The sequence below is a fragment of the Plasmopara halstedii genome (assembly GCF_900000015.1).
Source record: "Plasmopara halstedii genome assembly, contig: Scaffold_2956, whole genome shotgun sequence".
Classification (NCBI taxonomy): domain Eukaryota; phylum Oomycota; class Peronosporomycetes; order Peronosporales; family Peronosporaceae; genus Plasmopara; species Plasmopara halstedii.
This window is the reverse complement of record NW_020189861.1, coordinates 1,506,464-1,526,306: the sequence shown is the minus strand read 5'-3', so window position 1 is coordinate 1,526,306 and position 19,843 is coordinate 1,506,464. Positions and strand designations below refer to the sequence as shown.

Sequence of the window (19,843 nt, the reverse complement as noted above, 5' to 3'; positions counted from 1 at the left end):
CGGTGGTAACTCTTGACTACTGTCAGCAGTTCGTGAGTTCCAGCCTTCCTTGACGGATAGACAAAACATCGCGCGCAGCGTATATTCTAGATTATACTCATGATATCTGTTGCTTCAATTCTTGTCATTGTGAGAACGTTCTAAACCGATATATTGTACATTAGTGCGTATTCTCGCGTGCGACTTCCAGCGCGGAGTTCGCAAGTGCAACGCGCAGTTTGTTTGCTTAGAGCATGCCCAAAATTATTGCTATCGCAATTCTACTCATCCCGAGGTAAGATTTTATGTCCTATTCGTCAAAGACCAGGCCTTGCAAAATCAGCACCACGGTGAAAGCGATCTGTCAAACCAATGCCCCCAGTTGATGCGCTCATAAAGATGTCTCACTCGCGTATTTCTTTGACAATGTCACCTTGTGGCAAGAATAACCGTATCTCGTCATTTGGACGCGTGCACTCTTCATCTTGACCCAATATACATAAGATATACAAGCTTGTCTGGTTGTGCCGGATACAGGAACTCCATCATCTAATGCTCCATAATCACATAAGATACAGTTCATTCTAAGCTCAGTCGTGGCATTGACTACCAATGCTTTCAAGTGCAATGGGGTGCCGTGCACTTTGCACAGGGGAAACTTTGAATTTTAATGTCCAGTTAACAAATACACAGCGATCTATTTCATATGCCGTATACTGCAGCGGAACCGAGCCTCGTTTTGAAGCTACTAAGTAAAAATGCTAATTTAAGAGTTACGCGTACTGAAGCGTAATACTTTCGAATTTATAAAAATCCACCTTTATTTTATTACTCGACGCTCGCCAAATTCACAGTAGCTCTCAAAATATCGAAACTTTGGTGATTATAGATACTACCAATTACGTAAAAGTGTAATATACATATTCTAACGATTTTGTGATATTGTATTTTGCATAATTAAAGATCTGTATGGCACACGTACACAACATCAAAATATCTATACTATTATAGCAAGGCTGTGGACACTGTTTACGAAATCATCTGCTACGTGAGGAACTTTTTGTTACCCGTCACTGTAACTATGAGCTTCACAATGAATCCGAAGATTAACAGCGTGAGCGGGTACGTAACCGAATAAGCAATCATCCTGCCCACTCTGGGTACTAGCTCAGACTTGCTAAGTTTGAATCGATGTCATATCATAGTCTCAAACCTGGTTCTTTGGTACTCATTTTAATAACGAGTACATTCAGACGGTGATATATATTAAAGAATTTTCAAACTTGATTTGAATGTCTTACAGGCCCTCAAAAATACCTTGCGGTCTCAAAAATCGATGTCTGCTGATCCACTAAAGTAACATTCATATGTTTTCCTTCCTGGAACTTAATGTCTTTGGTGGCATCCACTGCATCCTTTACCGTAATCACCCGCATAATCTTTAAGTCGTCAACATCAACATCTGATCACGTGCTCATCTTGTGCACGTGCCGAAGCTATTTGTCTACGCTATCTCTTCGCCATGACATACGGCAGTGTATTTTTGTAAGTGTTTTCAGCATTTGTTTCGCATATTGCAAGAATTTTTGATTTGTATCACATTCCGCACTTTCCCTGAATTAGAATGCAGAACGAAAGACGGCGCTTTCAACCCTAAACATGAGAACATCATCTCTAGTGCCAGTCTACTTTAGAGGTACTGGAGAGATCAAATTCAATCAGAATCGTAAGACTGCGATTGCTTAGTTATTTGCCACGTGTCGAGCTCAGACTCAGTTTTTTCAAAAAGAAGATGCAACTCGTAGCGCAAATGCTGTATAATTTTAAGCGAAAAAAATCGACGACGTTTCTTATCTTTTCACCTGAATTGTTGGTATGATCAACTTTCTATTTATAATGTCTGCTCATACAAGAACATTCTTTATGGTGGAAAGAAGAGTCAACCGGCAAATGGAAAGCCGTGATCCTCGACGTCATGATTTGAAATCATGCGTGACGTCCATTATCAAGAACTTAGTCATCACGAATATTTTGCAATTGCTTTTTGCGAATCACCTTTGAATTAATGTGCTATACATATATTTCTTTTAATAGAAGAATAGTACCGTGGTATGATGTATGACGTACGCAACACAAGATATGCGAGCTCATTCCGACCAATGTAATCACGGCTTGTCTCTCGCCAAATCAAACTGTTTTTTTCTGTATTTGTCCGACCTCCGTTGCCGCAACTGCTGGTCTTTGGTACTAAATATGTATATATATCTCTGAGCTCTTGTCAAGCCAGAGAGAAACCCGTAAAGTAGCGTGTCTGGCGTGCTGTGCGCACAGGCATTGAAGTCACTCCATACAAGAAGAAATACATGCGATCGACAGCGACAGATACAGAACTCATCTGCTTCATCTGCTTACTTTACTCCACTTTCGGCCGCTACGAGTAAATAGCTAAGTTACAACTTATTTATTATATGGTAATGTATGGCTAGTAACTTTGATAGTATTTCCGGTGCATGCAAGCATTACTGTTTACACGTGGGTACGCTCGCAGCTATGTAGCTTGAACACGAAAACCGCATGCGGTGCTTGCGCGCGGTACTCAATGCTACGCAATCACGCGAGTGTACTATGGTATGTGTAGAAACGAAACATGATTGCGCACCAAATTTCGACATGTCGCACTTGTGGCAAAATGGTAGTGCATGGAATGCCTGGTCAATGTAGAGTTCATGCCATGTATCGAAGCACATATTATCCAGTCATATATCGTATTTTTTGAAAAATTATTTGTGCGGCTTTACTCACATCAGGAAAGGTTCCTACAGCTGGCATGACAGGACAACAACAAGCCCGATTTTAGGGTTAGAAGCGACGCAATCATGCACCACAATTGAAGCGTCAGTGTCAAAAGACGGGCCAGCCAAAAACCTTGATAGGTGTTTACATAAATCCATGGAATATGGTTGCTGAATCTTATTGTGGGCTGCATATTTATTTATCTATTTAATTATGGTAAGCGATTTGCATAAAAATCATCTACAAATTGCTCTAAAAGTAAACATGTAAGATAACAATCTTAAAAAAGAAATGTGAAGTGTTTAGGTTGCCAAGCCTGAGAATTTCTATTTTGTCGGATGTACGTCTTGTATTTGGCTGTTTATCAAGAGTAATGGGTTTTCTTTGCACAGATGTCACATAGGGCCAGCAATATGATAGCGCGAGTAACTCTGGTAGTCGCCATCCACTTGTGGTGCCAACAAAGGTACACATATGAAGAAGAAGCATGAAAATAATGTGCCATCGGTGAGTGATGACCGTGCGTAACGCATTGTAAAGGACCCGTTTTAATAAATGTCATGTTTGAGAGCAATCGTGCTGTGAGAGATGATGAGCTTTTCTGTCACCAGAGAGCAAATATTTTATTTCATGTCCAGGATGCTACATTTGAGGTGCCATCATACAAATTCAGCCTGTGATGTGTCGCACCATACCTAATACAAAGTGCAAGATAGACTAGCCCAGCTGGATCATCCTAAAGGCGCAATCCTAAAACAATTGAATTTGCGGTGCATGTGGCGCAATCGATCATTTGTGGCCACACTGAATGGCACCATTCCAAAATTTGCCAACTGAGTCAAAAGTGGATAAACTCAAGCCGTCAGACGGACCAACTATGATGACTTCCCAAGCTTCATTCTCTGTGCCCATGACCGGCACGCAGCCCTTCCTGGCACCCGCTTTTGCTGTACCGCGTAGTCAACAATCACTATCAGAATATCCACCACTCGTGCTCTTTGCTGCTGCAGAGCAGGCCCAGCAACAAGAGCTACAACACCAACAAAAGCTAGCAGTAAACGTTCGGTCTCTTCCACCTCCGCAGTCGTCATTCCGGCGGCCTGTGACGCCCTCATTGAGTCTCAATATTAGTCCCAGATTGCCGTCACTTGAAGGCTTGCTGAAGCAAATGCAGACCAATTCGCCCACCACTTCCGCTTCACCGTCGCCGCAACACTCCCGCCCCGCCCCCGTGTCGCGCTGTTTGTCGCCTATGCCATTCCAGCGATCGCTAATTAGCCCTGACAAGAAGAAGAGCGTTTATTATACAGCAACAATGCCTCACACCCCGCTTCCAAGCGTCGCTTCACTTTCAATGCAACAGTCAGGTTCGTTGATGGGGCCGACCTTTTCAGTGAAGAGGCGCTCGTGGTCCGACATCTCTCCAGCTCGGAATGTGCTATACTCATCCAGCTCTCATATATCAACATTCGGTGGGCACACAACGAATCGCAGCCGCACCTCGAAATACTGCAAAATCGATGGGTGTGAACGTGTTTCCCAACGAAACAATTTGTGCCACAGCCACGGTGGTAAGCGCTTGTGCAAAGAGGAAGGTTGCTCCTCCAAGGATCGTGGCAATGGTTTCTGCATTAAGCACGGAGGTGGTAAAATTTGCTCGATGCTTGGCTGTGAAAAGAAAGCTCGACGGAAGGGACTGTGTACGCAGCACTTCCGCGTCTCTGGTGAGCTCATTTTAGCTGATTAAAGTAGGTAATTGTTTAACTAAAACTCAAATATTAAGTTATGTAAAGGTGAACAATTTAAATGAGAATTGACTATTTTAATTTTGATAACTAACTTAGCCAGTCAAGTCAACGCACAAAAAAAGCGGCAGTTTCTGATGCTTAGAGAACAGTTTGTTTTAAAATCTTACCTCGACAAATAAGCTAAAATACCGCACAGCTATCTAGGAGTTAAGCTGCGGCGCATAGATACGTAAATATTCAAGATTGCTGTAGAGACAACAGAAACCTCAGGTGGGCAGCAAATTGTGTGCACAGCTGTCGACAAGCGCATAAACCAGGTGCTGATGCAGGTAGTAGACAAATTAACTACAGCGTTTGGTTTAGGCCGACACACTTGAATCGTTAAGTTTTAGTTCAACTTGCCAACAGACAAAAAGGTTCCCTGCATCGCCTAAAACAACTGCATCTAATCAAGAAAAAGAGATCGAAATGAACAACTTAGTGCACACGACGCTTAATATTTTGCGCCATCGAGCACCATAAAAAAATGTATCCCAACGTCAGAATGAAGTATATGGTGGGTTGAACGCTATAGTAGCCAAGCCATGAGATTGACTACATTTTGATTACTTCCGCCCTGTCGTTAGTAAGTAGGTGAGATGTCGCAACTCTCAACTTCGATTGTTGTTGAAACGCGCAGGCAGACAGGCGCGTTGATGCTTTATGGACGAAATCAAAATTATATTTGCAGACCAACAAGATACGGATCCGATTCACGTCTTCCTTGAGCGCATCATGCCTTCAGCATTTAACACACGTACTTGATAGTGGAGAAATCATTGAATATTCATGCCAACTCCACGTAATCGGACGGAGGCGAAAGATAAGTAAGTATGTAATATATATTGCACATCTCGACATTTGTTACGCTTGTTCCGCGTCATCATGCAGACATGCGTACGAAAGTATGGCATCATCACTGCGGAGAAGACAAACCGATCCACTCTGACCGAGCAGCAAGGATTACGACCCTCAAGTCGCAAGCTCTGACGCAATTGAAATATTTTTGGTCATGCTATTCTTCTTGAAATTTTTACTTAATGTCCTGGATGATGATACATTTGTACAGTAAAATGGGTTGATAGGATCTCGATATACCTGGAGAGCGAAAGGTAATTAAATTAGGAAGCCAAGATATGCCTGTAGTGAAGGGCTTGACGCTTTTTCTTGATGAATTTGTAGCAGGCAAACTGTCAAGCCAAACGCAAGTGCAACCTGGTCTGACAAGTGCAGGCAAAAATTGTGCTGAGCTCGGAAGCAATACCAAATTATTTGGTAAGTTGTCTTGCGAAATTTGGCCCTACTTGTGTTGCATGTATTTATAAGCCACTGTAACACGCATGTGAAAACTACTGAGGATAGAGGATGAATGAAATAAAAGTTAATGTCCAACCGTTATGTTTTCAGTCTCAAATATTAAAATGCTTAAACGTTATGAGAGGGTCTTGTAACACTTGTGCAGAGGATACTTGCGAAGAGAAGATGTCATGGCCATAAAGGTGTACGTGTGTTGTTCCCCAGACTAAGAGAAGCTAAGAAGTACCATGGTTATGAAGTGTCTTGAACAGTGCTCGTACGGGTGGGAATAGAGTGGTGATTTGTCGAAAAGGAGACGTACGTGGCTAGTCCTATGTAATGCGTCATACGGACTTTATTGTGCTAAAACACATCCATGATTTGTGTGATTTATACATATCGAACTACGATTAATTGAGCCAAATACCTTTATTCTGAGTTAGGGGTACATCTGCCTCGTACAGTATCCGGTATCGAGATTAGTGAAACCACAAGTGGAAAAGAAGCAAACCTTCGATAAGGCATAGCGGCGCAGATTCTCTTCTCTTCGGTGCATTTGAGCGCATCTATGCAGCTAGTTCCGAGCTCACAAACTGCTTGCTTCTCATAGCTTTTAACAATGCAACACATATTCGTCTGACTCATACGCCATCAAAAATGCGAAGTCACCATTATGAAACGCGAAACTTCATAGTCGGTGCGACACGAAAATGCATGCGCGACCACATCAAGCAAATTTGGCAATTTGGTCGGCAAAGTGAGATATCCATGACGTCATTCTCTGCGAGAGATGTGGTGACGGCGCCGCTATGCGCAATGACGCATGATCTGTAAAATTATACTCTTGTGTATACTACTTTGGGCTTTGTACAATTGTGCAAATACCATATTGTGCAAGAAATGATGCTCTTTAGTGTGATTGTGAATATGTAGAAGAACCGAAGTATCGGTATCAATAAAAATCAGGACATTTTGGGTCGCATGTACTGTCATTCAGGTGCACTTAAATTTTCATACTGATCTTAGATCGTGAGTATAACACATCTTAAATCACCTTTTGCGCAAATTTTCTATTTGAGTTACCTCTAGAATATCCCTTAAAATGAAGAATAAATCACCAGAATAAATGATATGCTTGGCTAAAACTAAAGCAGGTTCTGTTGCTATCGCTCAGGTCTAGCAAGATTGCACGGGACTGCTTACCGTAAAGATAGCGAGCGATGTAAAGTGAGCGTGCCGTTGTAGGTAATATATACATAACTGGCGCTTCAGTTTGCTGTGAACGCATTGATGTTGTACTTGGCGGGATGAATAGCGACTTCACTTTGCTACCACTCCACTGTGTTGAGAGACGACGAGTTGGACACAACGACAGGAACTACCCAGGAACAGTTTTCACCACGGGTCCAAAGATATTAATGTGCTGGGGAAGCTCCCAGAAGCCAAAGAAGGTGAGGTAACAAAATATGTAGTTTCAGTGGCGGTCGACTCGTTGTGGATATGAATGAGTCCAAACATCCAATCTGTCTCATGATGGTATTCTGCAAGCCCTCATCCCACTTCCAGTTCGAGTATATACGCGACTGGTTATGATGCGATAGTACTTAAGCCGGTGATTCGGCCAACCGGAAATAAAACACTATGAATCTTGCGCCCGTTCCCACAGATGCGAATGAGTCGTAATGTGGATTCATACGAGGGGTCTATCTCGCTGGCGATATGTGATTCTAACGGCAATGGAGACAGCAGTCGAAGTTTTGATATCTTGGACGTGGATGAAATTTTACTGGTTAAAAAAAGATTACTCAAAGTTTGTTAACGGGTAAATTGGTGCAGTCGATTATATTATTTTGACACGAGTAAGCGTCCAATTGCGCCTTGCTAGCACAAAATCAAAGTACGGCGGCTCGAATACATTTCTCCAATCGCTACTCTAAAGGCGTGCAAGCGGACATGGAGACTTTGACTTGTGCGGGAGAATTTGACATGTGTTCATTGGCTCGTGTACCGAAATAAAGTCAAGAAAGAAAAGATGTTCCTTAGTGTGTCGCACTGTATGTATGTCTCTTCAATTTTTTGTCTAGAAAAACGTTTCTCGCGCAGCAATGGTATCCAAGTACTTAGCTTCTATTGTCATGTGTTTATTACTGCTTGTAGAAGAGCACTGTCCTCAACAGTCCTTAAACACAGCAACACACGCTTGTGCGACGAGGAGCGGTTTTTGACGTGGAGGCAGAAGGACAGTTTCGATTGGGAAGGAAGTAGAACGTAAAAGCAGGCTTGCAGCAAAATCAGATAAATGTGCTCACGGTCCTAAAGCTTCATGCAAAGCACCCCAAGGACTCCTAGAGCCAATACTTATACAACCTTGTGATCCTGATTTATACACTTGAAACTGTACTGAGGGTGACCGATATCATAAAAGATCTTGGGTGTACGGAATTTAAACTTCAAAAAGCTTGAGCTTTAACTTTCGTGGAAAGTGTCCGATAGCAGTTGTGATTCATATAGGTTGTCACATATGCATCTGTGAGCTCCATACTGTAATCTCCTCTTGTTAATTCTCACAATGCATAAAGAAGGTTCATACATCTAGATTCATGTAATGGCTGAGTACATCATCCCCTCCTTAAAATCAAAGGTACTTTGATTTTTTTGCAAACATGTTGAAGCAGTTCACTTTTCGCTCGACAAGGCAGCGATCGAGTGAACTCCTAAACGGCGCGCAAGCGTTAATTCAACAATCCAAAATCTGAACCAGCCCATCGTAGCTTTGCTGGACTCGTGGCGAGAGCATGATGGAGCGTCTGCTTTGTCGATTGACCGCTGGCAGACTTCCAATCACGATTGAGCAAAACTCAGCTCTGTTTATAGCTGCGGACATCGTCGAGGATACCAGATACTCGCGCCTCACGAAGTTTGCACGTGTCCGAGTCCCATGAATCGTCGTGGAACCGAGCTCTGTAAATGGTACAACTGCTTCTTTCCCAGCGACAAGTCGATCGATCATCGTGATCGACGATCGTTTTAATTATCTGACAACGCTCCCCACGAGAGTCGAATAGCAGAGGAAAGGTTAAACGTGAAAACGTTTGAGCGACTTTGGAAGAGAGCTCATCGCGGGCAAATCGAGGCATTGCAGCAGCGTTGCTTGACGTTTGAAGATTGCTCGGGGGGCCTCCAAACCTTGTTGCAGAGCCGAAATTAAAACTCGACGTTCTAAATGATGGTTCCACCCAATCCTCGGCTTTGGAGTCTCGTTTGGGTTTACGCTTTCGACAGGTTCGTAACGAAGTTGTTCGACTCCGAAAAAACTGAGCTGGCTCACAAACATCTGTCGCGCTCCGTTGGAGAGACAGGTTCTGCTCTCAAGGTACTCCGTGGTAAGTACCATTATTGCGTTTTCAAGCGCTGGAATCAGTAAAAGAGCAATATTCCGATGTTCTTCAAGGCTTGTATACCAAGAAAACACTTCAAAACAATCTATTTTGTTTTTCAAAGCGGTGAAAACGCGATTTTGTGTGAGACTGAAGACCTTGCAGTGCTTTATCGGAATGGTCTATAAACAAACCTGACAAGATTTGACGCGTCTCATTAGGCTTATACCCTTTGACGCGTCTCATTAGGCTTATACCCTTCGACAATTTCTTTGCGCACTGTAGTCGTTGCTTGCACTCGAATATTTTGAACATCTTCGCATTGTCGACATTATACGTGCATTTTTCTCTCCTGGACTTTAAATCAAAATTTTGGGCGTCTTGACACACGCATCGGCTTGAATGTTCGTCTTGCCTGACTTGCATTGTCCAACAATGTTGACTCCGCAAAAAAAACCACCGAGCCATTCTCTGCAATAAGTGAGGAGTCTCTACTGCTGTACGTAGTGAGGTAAGATCGGTTTAAATTGCAAAGCGCTCCCTTCCAAGCAAGTGAACACGGAACTTGACCGAAGCATATTTCAATGCTAGAGGCTGTTTGTCATGAACAAGATAACTTTGGTCATCGCGACTGAACAAAACAACTCGCATTCGATCATCATCATTGTGTTGCATCAACAAACATTCGATGGCATCACCACTTGCATCGTAGACCTTATGGAAAGGACCATTGTGGTTTGCCATCGCAAGGACAGGAGCTTCTCACAAGCACCTCTTCTTTTCGGCAATATACCGCCTGGCGATTGTATGATTATTCTCACTAATCACTTGTTATTAAAATAGTCGTTGGAGGTTGCACAATGCTGCATAATTGCACGTGTAGTTGTGTTTTCTTATAGTTGGCAAGTCCCAGCCATAGTCTCAGCTGTTTCACATTGTTTGCAAATGGGCAATTATTGATAGTTTTGACTTTCTCCGGATCTACACAAATGCCATGTATGCCCACAAAACAATCAGAACGGAATCTCATGTACAAAGCAAATACTATGTTCAGGTTAGCGTAGAGTTCATTCGCTCGCATAACTTAGAAAACCAGATAAAGGTGATTAAGATGAACATCGACATCACTCGTTTTCCTACTATCAACGAAAATATCGTTAAAGTAACTCGGTACAAACTCTTTCAATGGGCGAATTCGATTAGCGGCTTTTTGATGAATGTCGCGAGAGCATTCATCAACCCATCCCACAGCATACCTTTAGGGGTACTGACTGCAGTTAGTGGTATATCATTTTTGCGCAATCGTATTTGAAAAAAATCATCTTTACGATCGGTCGCTCCGAAAATAGTACTAACCTTCATGCCATCAAGGATCATAACAGGAAGTATGGCCGCAACATTCAATTCATTGGAAGCGTGAAAATGCACAACCACCAGTGGATATCTTCACACATAAAGGTGGGCCATGGTGCGGAATCTTGTTTCCGCGCTCATAACCGGCCTTTTGTCACTGCGCGAAAACTCCTCGATTGCAAAGACCTGTATTCTGGTAGCGTCGACTACCGCTTAATACAGTACTTCTGCCAGAAATCTGTGTCAATTTCACGACGAATGCCTCCGACAAATGATGATTCGTTCAGCACCTTGTCTAGAAAAGAATCAGCATTTTCCTTGGCAGGTCTATTCACGGTGTTTGTCCTTTGCGCACCACACGACTGCTCATCAAATATTACTCTCGTGTCTTCTCATCAGATACTTTTGTAGTATTGATGATGTTGTCGATAGCTACTTCGACGATCGTACATATTTGCAAAATTGCACCTTTCGCCAGGCTACTCTTCAGCTTCTTCTTGCTCATCAACAGCAAGAAAAACAACGTTTTCACTGAATTTGAAGGGTTTTCGATCCTCACGCGAAGCTACATCGACGTCAACTTCTTCGTTGTTGGTCGCAACATTTACAAACTTGCTCAAATTGTCTTATACTTGAACACTTCCTTCATCACTACTACTTGTGCTGCGGTCAGGGGTACACAAAGTAATTGACGGAAAACTCTTCATGGTAAATTTCTTTTTCTCTCTAGACGGAGCTTTCCTTTAGTCCCACTGTTTTTCATAATACCACCATCCACGAATTTATGCACATGGAAAGAGGACAATTTTTCTCTGGCGCCTGTATGCTTCACCTCCAGTTGTGTCGTTACTTTTGTCTTCTTAGATGTGTCCTTTGAACACGGGGGTCAATGCACACCACAATATCACTTGGGACATCTTTGAATTTAAAAATAGATGCATTCGTCCATATCTTTTCGTCTGCCGTCATGCAGTTCGAATAGGCGCCGCACGACTTGTTAACGATGATCTATATTCATCCAGTCAATGCTAGACCGATAACGCTTCTAATGGCATATGTAGGATGATGCCAAGCTGCTTATTGAGATTAAGAAGGACAAACGTGTCTTCACCTCGAAAATTCTCAAACTTTATTGCCAAGCAGATGACTTGCATTGACATCTTCATTGTAGATCCATTCGCTTAACAAATAATCAATTCTTTTTTTCACATTGGACAGGCTGATAGCACACCCAGTCATTATTTGAGCTCGAACAAAGTTGTTCGACGCACCGGGGTCAACAAGGCTCGAGGTGGTTTCTCAAAGCCATCTACAACGACTTCTTGGACGACCACAGCCTATTTTGCCTGACGCTGCTATCACTTTTAGTGGAGACTGCGTGCATTCTACACGTTCAGGCCAGAGCTCTGTGTATCACCAGCATCAACAGTTCGTATCTTGGGCCCAGTAGCCCCGTTTCCGATTTTTATTCTTGGGAGAGTTCATATCGACAACCTTTATGTCATCCACGTTATCCATACAATCACTCTGTGCTGTTGCCGAATCGACGAAGTCACTCAGCCAATTTCATTCGGCTTTCCACAACGAGGCAGCTGTCCAAAGTTGCGAGGACGCTCATTTCCAGGCGTAAAAATGTTCGAGATGTCTATTAACTGTGGATCATCACTTGTAGCAGTCGATTGACGCGCTGCTTTTGTACAAATACAATGAATACGGCTTGCGTCATGCTGAATTGCTCTTGATCAGACGCTGTGTCGCGTCTAGGGGAACGAACGGGGCAGTCATTTTCGGATCAGCTCATCATTCAGACCCGATATGAACAATTCAAATCTTATAAGACGTCAATCCGCGTGTCATCAACGCTTGATACAAAGTAACGATCACGATGTACATACGAGTGTAGATCATAACGACATTGGCGAAGCTTGAACTTGGCACGGGCATGAAAATCACTCTATGGTGCTTTGAACGCCTTGTCTAGCACGACTTTGAAGTATTTGTTGCTGGTAAAGCAATTTTGATCGGCTAAAAGCTTCAGTACGTCCAACTGCTCGCTTGACCGGCAAGTTTGGACAACGCAAACAACACTTGCTGCAAGACGTCTCGAAGTTATATTGCAGCAAACTGCTGCATTCAGCTCGACAAACGATATTTGTTCTTTTGATCTCGGTACCAGAAACATTTAGCGTCAGAGGTATCGTTCCATTTGAAAGAACAGGGGTTGCCACCTGCTTCTGACATACCATAATCTCAAGATTTATGAAAGTGACGGCCCCATATTTCTATTCATCTGTTAAAGGAGACTGCATACAGCTGTTTTTCCGATGACTTTTTGTGTTCGCTTGAAAGCCATCCACTCATGTGAGGACAAGCGATGAAACACCTTATTCGTCACCACCTCAGATTGCGGTACAGATGGACCGAGTGTCATCTCAACTCTCTTTTTGTATCTCGAACCAAGACAAGAGTATAGCTTGAACTGGAATACGCGATGTGCTTATCCGTCGCGTCGTCAAATCAAGATGAAGTATAATTTAAAAGACCGCTCAATGTGCTACCAGGTGTAAGAGAGCGCTATTTTCATTAGTTGCTCAATCACAAGACACACGCTTGTGCGACGAGGAGGCGATTTCCGACGTGGGAGGATAAGAAGAACGACGTATGGGCTTGAAGGCAAACTTGCAACCAAATTATAATTGAACAAAAAAGCTTCTAAAGCTTTATGCAAAACATCCCAAGAGCTCCTAGAGATATTATTAATACAAGTTATTGTTCCTCATCTATACAATGATGGTGCACTGAGTTTAAACCTCAATTTGAGCTTATACAAGAACTTGGATGTACGGAGCTTGAGCTTCGAAATCTCGAACATCAGCTATTGTGGACGGTATCCGGTAGAAGTGAATGGCTTACGCCACCCAGTTTGAAAGACAAAGATACGTCGGTCTTATCATGGCACAATTTCCCAAGTAGAAATTAGCCTTCTGTATCACATAAAATGTTTATGCTTTTATATAAGATGCCATGTATGGTATGCATATGAGAGCATCATACTGTATTTCCCTCTCTTATAATTTTTCACAATGAATACGGAAGGTTCATAGATGTACATTCATGCAATGACTATGTGCAGATCATTATTCTGTACAGCAACCGTGACGACAAAGTTGAGAAATACTGCGAGTCCTGGAAAACGTTACAGCTAAGACCACAATTGATCAGCGCTAATACTACAGGATCAGTAGTCTGATTTGAATGTTCTAGCAATCTCATGACATCGATGCGTTGTCGCCGGAAACCAGTCAGTATGAAGCTATGCTGATTGCCGTCAGATGCGGCCCACATGTCAGCTGTAATTCATTCAAACGCATCGAGACAGCACATGACGGTCGGATGTTGGGGATGGCAATCTCTTAGTTGTTTTCAAAGGCGATCTCGGCTGTTTGATGAAGCCAGAAATGAGATTTGCAGGTGGTCATTCATTATTGAGCTCGCGGATAATACCCAATTATGGTTCGGTTGGCCCTGTCGGATGAAGCCAAAGGTGATCTCAAGAAGAATACGACGCGATTATGGTGTGCGAACCTACTCAGCTTGCGTACCTTGTGCAAGTGATGAGTTTGCCTAAAGCACCTTTTACTCTGAATCTCCTGGAAGCGGTTGAAGTGAGGTCAAGTCGTCATTAAGCTAGGTGGTTAGGTGTTAAGATGATTGAGTTGTCGAGCACGGCAAACTCAGCACATTTAATGTTACAGTTGTGATGGAAATTGAACTTCTCTAATCGCTATATTTCATAAAAGGCAAAACCGAACTTGAAACGGCTAGTAAAGCTTCATAAGCTCTGTTCTCTGATAATTGCATTAGGTTTATACCTGGTTGGTCAAATTCTGGAATTCATAAATCGAATTCCGACGAGTCTCGAAACGGGATCGCACTACCCAAGGTGCTTGAAAGAGGCTTATTCCGCATTGTAAACATTTTTTATTGCGTTACGTCAGTTCTGCAACGTCAATAACACCTATATAGTACTTGCATCTATCATAATGAGGTCAATCACCAGAGGCGTGCAAGTGTGACGGGGATATAGGTAATGAATATCAACTTGCATACAACAAGGCACCTCTCCTCTTTCACCCTCGAAGATTACGTTCTAACTCCTCACTTTAGAGAATTTTCTGGGAGATTTAAGAAATTGAAATGTGCAATTGAAATATGCAACACTCAACAAAAAAAAGCAACCATCACCGATTTTTGATATTGTAAACTTCAGGTACGTTACCAATTTTTGATGTGACTGGGTAACCTTATAAGAAACATTGCGTGAGCATGAAAAGTTGAGCTAACGAAACGCAAAATCTTTAGAGATGACGTACCATTCTAATGTACATATATTTCACTTTTGTACACTTGTGTGTAAAACTCAGAAGTACCAAAGTACGAGTACTGACGGAAACCAAGGGACTCTGTTATTTAGAGGTCTGTGGAAACTTAGGTATAGCCTTCCTCAACGCGATATATACAGTAAGAATTATTTTTGATCATAGTAAAACATATACGTATATATAGTAGTAGTTTTAATAAATATAGATTTTGTTCATATGTCACATTTGAAACAGAGATCAAACGAGGTGTTCGGTTAGCACAAGACTCACAAATACGCTCCCGGGTGATGGGAATGTGCTCACTTCCGTGAATTGCTAACTTGGGCTTGTTGAGTCGAAGTTGCCTCTGCCAAAGGTTCATGGCACGTCCGTTGCATGAGATGTGTCTGTAGGGCTCCTACGTTAAGAACACTCAGAACCGTGCATCTGTCTTTTGAGCCTGGGATTGATTGAATATTCAAATTGTCCATCTGATTTTTCCCTTACACCACACTGAGATTCAAGCTTTTTGCCTGCTTAAGACATAGCGCAAATTAATGCTTAAGAACCACCTGACGCGCATAGAGCTTTTTTCATCTTGCACCTTAATCAGCCTGCTTTAATTAGCATCATCGGCATCAGAGGTTTTCTCTAGCGTATTTATGACCTAACTATACCGTAGAAAGGTGCGGCCCTACCGGCCGACGACCTGAAAGTGATTATTGGCGAAGACGTGGATTGGTTCTTCCACGAGAACGGTCGTAACGACTAACCCAGTTCTTTACCCGACACCATCGCCCTCGCCGAGAGACGTACAACAAACACTCCGTATCTGTTGTCGAGGGTGTTGCGATACCCCGCCGCAAACTGCTGACGACGGTCAGCTCATCAGCAATGAGACAGACTTAATTCAGGAAGTCAAGCTTGCTTATACGCAAGGGCTGATTCGGGGTGTAAATTGTAGACTGAGTCACGTCGTGGTCATGATTCTTCCATCAGAGGTTGTTTGCCATACAGTGATGGGGCTTTACAAATCTATACATAAGGGCCTTACGCCGGACAGAGAGCAAAAGAAGCACTTGGAAACTGTTTTGTAAGCGCTTTCTACCCTTCCGATCGCCAATTCTCAGAAGTACTGCCTATGCTTAAAGCGGCAACATTTAAGCAAATCCATTCCCTCTATAACGATTGCGCCGTGGATACAATCATCTCTCTACGCCGAGCTAACCTTTGCTCTAGAGCAGCGATACGATATCAGACAGCTAAAATTAACCCAAATGCCTTATTTCAGTGAGTGCATCCGGATATCGGTACATCTTCGTTTTGAATATAAAGCAAAGAATCTCGTAGAGAGCCAACGTGCCATTCCAGCCATTAATAGACACGGGAGCCAATTACAGAAACATCGGTTTCGGATTAGCAGGATTGATCCAATTCCGTGAGAAGCCGGGTTCACCATAGCTATTACTAGTATCTGGTAAAGTGAAAGGAATTTGCTCACGTTTTGAGCTTATGAGAACTCGATATCCCACTTTCGCAAACTTTTGCCTGGTGTTGTCAGCGACTTCGCTCATCCTCAAAATTTCGTTCTCGGGGGAGAGACAGGATCGCTTGGCAACCGCTGTTTCCACTAACGAGGGTACTGCCTTGTCAGTAGCTGCGCCAGCTGATTAATGTAGATCAGCGATGCTTTTGATAGCAATGACCCGTGGTGATGAGCGCTCACATCGACGTCTACGCCGTGCTATGTTTTTCGCAACTTGCTCATAAACGCCACTCATATAGACTCTGCGTTCCTTTGGCTGTCTTGTACAGTTGTAGATAGGTGAGGCAACGCATCAACATATCCCGACGCGCGAATTGAGTACGATACTCCTTGGCACGTTTTCTTGAGCATACAACAAACACAGAATATTCGTTTTCTCTTTGAAGTCCTATGAGTGCTAATAAACCCATAGCTAACTACGTCCGTGGGCGACTTGATGTAGCCTGTAGCAATTTGTCTGATAGAGTGCGGACACTTGTAGAGTAGGTAGGTTTACAGCGTAAGAAAATCCTTTTTACAGACGAAAAATTATGTGCATTCTGTTTGCTGCTATCACCAGTATACTGTTTTTGCACATTCTGGTGCTCGATTATTGCGTCATGCCGACGCATGACACTCAATCCAGTCAATATAACTGTTTGGTTTTGCTACGAAGTTTAGCCCGGCTGACATCACGAGGTCGAATAGTATCGACAGCCCCTTTTCTATTTAGACCACACCACCTTTGTGTTCGTGTCGAACGTACATGATGGGAAACTACATTTTTTAGATTTAGGAAGTGGAGCCTACAGAGACATGTACAGTATTACAGTACTGTGTGAAACATTTCGCTCCAGACCCACGACCATTCCTCGCAAGTGCTCTGGAGAATATACCACTTGAGAAGCGCATAATGTCTAGCTATCGGTCTTTAGATGCTCATCGATTTACATGCCCTATCTGGTGACTAGCACCCTGGTCGAAGTCCGCAAATCTAGCTGAAAGCACATGATATGCTCTGAAACAATGGTCACCGGCTAGCTGTGGTGGCAAAATGTGTTGTCGATAAACATCTTGGTGAAGTAATGGTGTAGCTGACCGCAGTCATTTAGGTCAGCTAGGTAAACTTGCTCAAGCAGTTCACAGAGACCACAATATCAGTATGTACGGTTGCGGATTTTGGAGGATAAGCAAAGAGCTACGGCAGCCCCACTGCATTTGGCGGCACTCGGAGTCAATCCACGCCTAAGTCGTTACGACTGATCCTCTGTGAGGATAGATTACTTCTCCTATTTGCCTCAGGGCATGCAGGACGGACTTAATAAGCTGATGACTTTGCTTGGACCTGAGAACGTGCAACACCTTGCTTCGCAAGGCCATGTGGTGATAAGCGAGCACCTAAAGGCGATTTAAATTATGGAAATGCTCTGTTACAGCACCTACAGCAGAAGCTGTCAGCACCGACTGCGTCCATGACGCCACCGTCGACGACGGATGATTCCTCCCGGCCTAGGCCGCTCATGGTGAGCGTTAAGACCTTCAAAGGTAAGGATGGCTAGAAATTCATGCCGTGAATGAAAGAGGACGAAATGGCTATGACATCCGCCGTGTTCCATAACGATCAATAGCACTTGTCGCTAGCTATCCCCAAGCTCGTGATTTCAGCGCGAGAATGGGCACTAACGTGTGGTGCTTTGGTTGAATCAGCGTTCCCCTCCCGGAAGGAGATAAGTTGCAGCTTTTGCTAGTGTTCTCGCCGCCTAATCAGGCATATCGCGTTCGATCGCGCATCCTTGCCGCTCGACAGCGCAAGAAGAAGTTGATGGACTTTATCCAAGAGTTGAGAACTACTCTTCTTTCCGAGACAGTCGCAGTGACAGTCTTTATGGAGGTCTCCACACTAGTGTGGCCAGAATGGAAGTATCTCGTATGCATCCGTCTTATTTTGAAGAAGCAGTAAACGTGGCATTGAATGCCAAATTCAAATTTAAAACTTGGTTTGGATGCAGACCCTCAGAGCTCGTCGAGCAGACCTAAGTTAATGGATCTAGGCTATGCTAAGAAGAAGAGGGAGAGATCCAAACCGTCCGACAGCATCTGAACACCCGACGGAGTTTCGTCTGTAGAGACAGCCGTCATCTTCGAACTGGTTGTCCCTTGCACAAGGCGCGTCAAAGTTCATCTAACCGAAGTCCCGCTTCTAACCAGTCTGGTTCGTCGCTGGGAAACGACACCACACAGTAGGCGCGGACGCCCTACTGGGACGGATTTAAGTTTTGTTGAGCATCAAAGAGGTAGAGGGCAGCAGGGCCCAGCCCCGAAGATTTCCGTGCACTTGAACACGGTACGTGTATGCAAGCCGGGATTGCTAGTCGTGAAGCGACCGTGGAGGACTTTGATGAAATATGGAAGATTCTTATCAATTCTGGGGCGTCGGGCAATTATCTCGACTCTTCCAATCGATGGAAGTTAGCTGTACGCTGAGGCGCTGAAAACGCAGTTGAGTGATACCGTCACTATTCGCTTAGCGACGGGGACTTGTATCACTGTGTCAAGGGACCCTGTTGACCTTGGTGACAAGCTCCTTGACTTTGATAGCGTGGAACGCTATCTAATCTTAGACTCGGATACAAGATATGACCTTATCCTTGATATGGCATGGTTGAGATACAATGAGCCAGGTATCGATTGGAGGTCGAAGACCTTGGGCGCTACACGCACGTCTCCTGGAGAAGCTTTGGTGAGTCATGAACCCACGCCTGCTAGGAAGCAGAAGCGCTATTGGCGTGGGCGCTGGTCCGGGGCGGTCAATGTGCTGGATATCGGAGTATCCAATTTGTCGAACACCTAAAATATATTGGATACGAGCCCCCAGCATGGCTCGTGGGTAGAACGTGGAGTGGCACGTAATCAACTGTGCACTATTCAAGTATCAAGCAGTTGCTACATACCAAGGGTGGCATGGTCGGACAAGGTCCAAGGCATTGAGGGCGAGGCTCTTGTGATGATCGTGGAGTGGTAAGAAATCCACTGAGCACTGCTCATATCCGCCGCTGGTAGCCGTGTTTCACGAGTCCATCCTGTGCACTGGGTGAGTCGGCGGTAAATCATGCACAGCGCCTGAATCCGGAGATGGCGGCGCCTGCTGTGTTGGTAACGAACAAGAACAGTTAAAACTAATACACTGACGGTGAGTATACAGTAATTTTGGTTACCTGTGGGAGAGGGTTTTTGACAAACCCAAGGCCAGTGTGCCAATGATTTGTGGTGTTGTGCAGTCTCCTGTGTGGTCTACGAGACTTGAGAGGTCAGTTGTATTAATTTCACGATGCGGCATGAGAGGGAAGCCTTTTTTCAACCCATCGACCAAGC

General features: G+C 43.8%; 2 protein-coding genes across 2 annotated transcripts; both read left to right on the top strand.

Moving 5' to 3' along the window:
• Positions 1-3,580: 3,580 nt before the first annotated feature.
• Positions 3,581-4,519, top strand: PHALS_06417 (uncharacterized protein; the record flags this gene model as incomplete). The annotated part of the gene is made up of 1 exon (XM_024719700.1): positions 3,581-4,519. One exon carries the CDS (start codon positions 3,581-3,583, stop codon positions 4,517-4,519), a length of 939 nt encoding a protein of 312 aa, XP_024584973.1.
• A 2,643-nt stretch (positions 4,520-7,162) lies between these two features.
• PHALS_06416 (uncharacterized protein) lies at positions 7,163-7,674 on the top strand (the record flags this gene model as incomplete). The annotated part of the gene is made up of 2 exons (XM_024719699.1): positions 7,163-7,306; positions 7,522-7,674. 2 exons carry the CDS (start codon positions 7,163-7,165, stop codon positions 7,672-7,674), a joined length of 297 nt encoding a protein of 98 aa, XP_024584972.1.
• Positions 7,675-19,843: the final 12,169 nt, after the last annotated feature.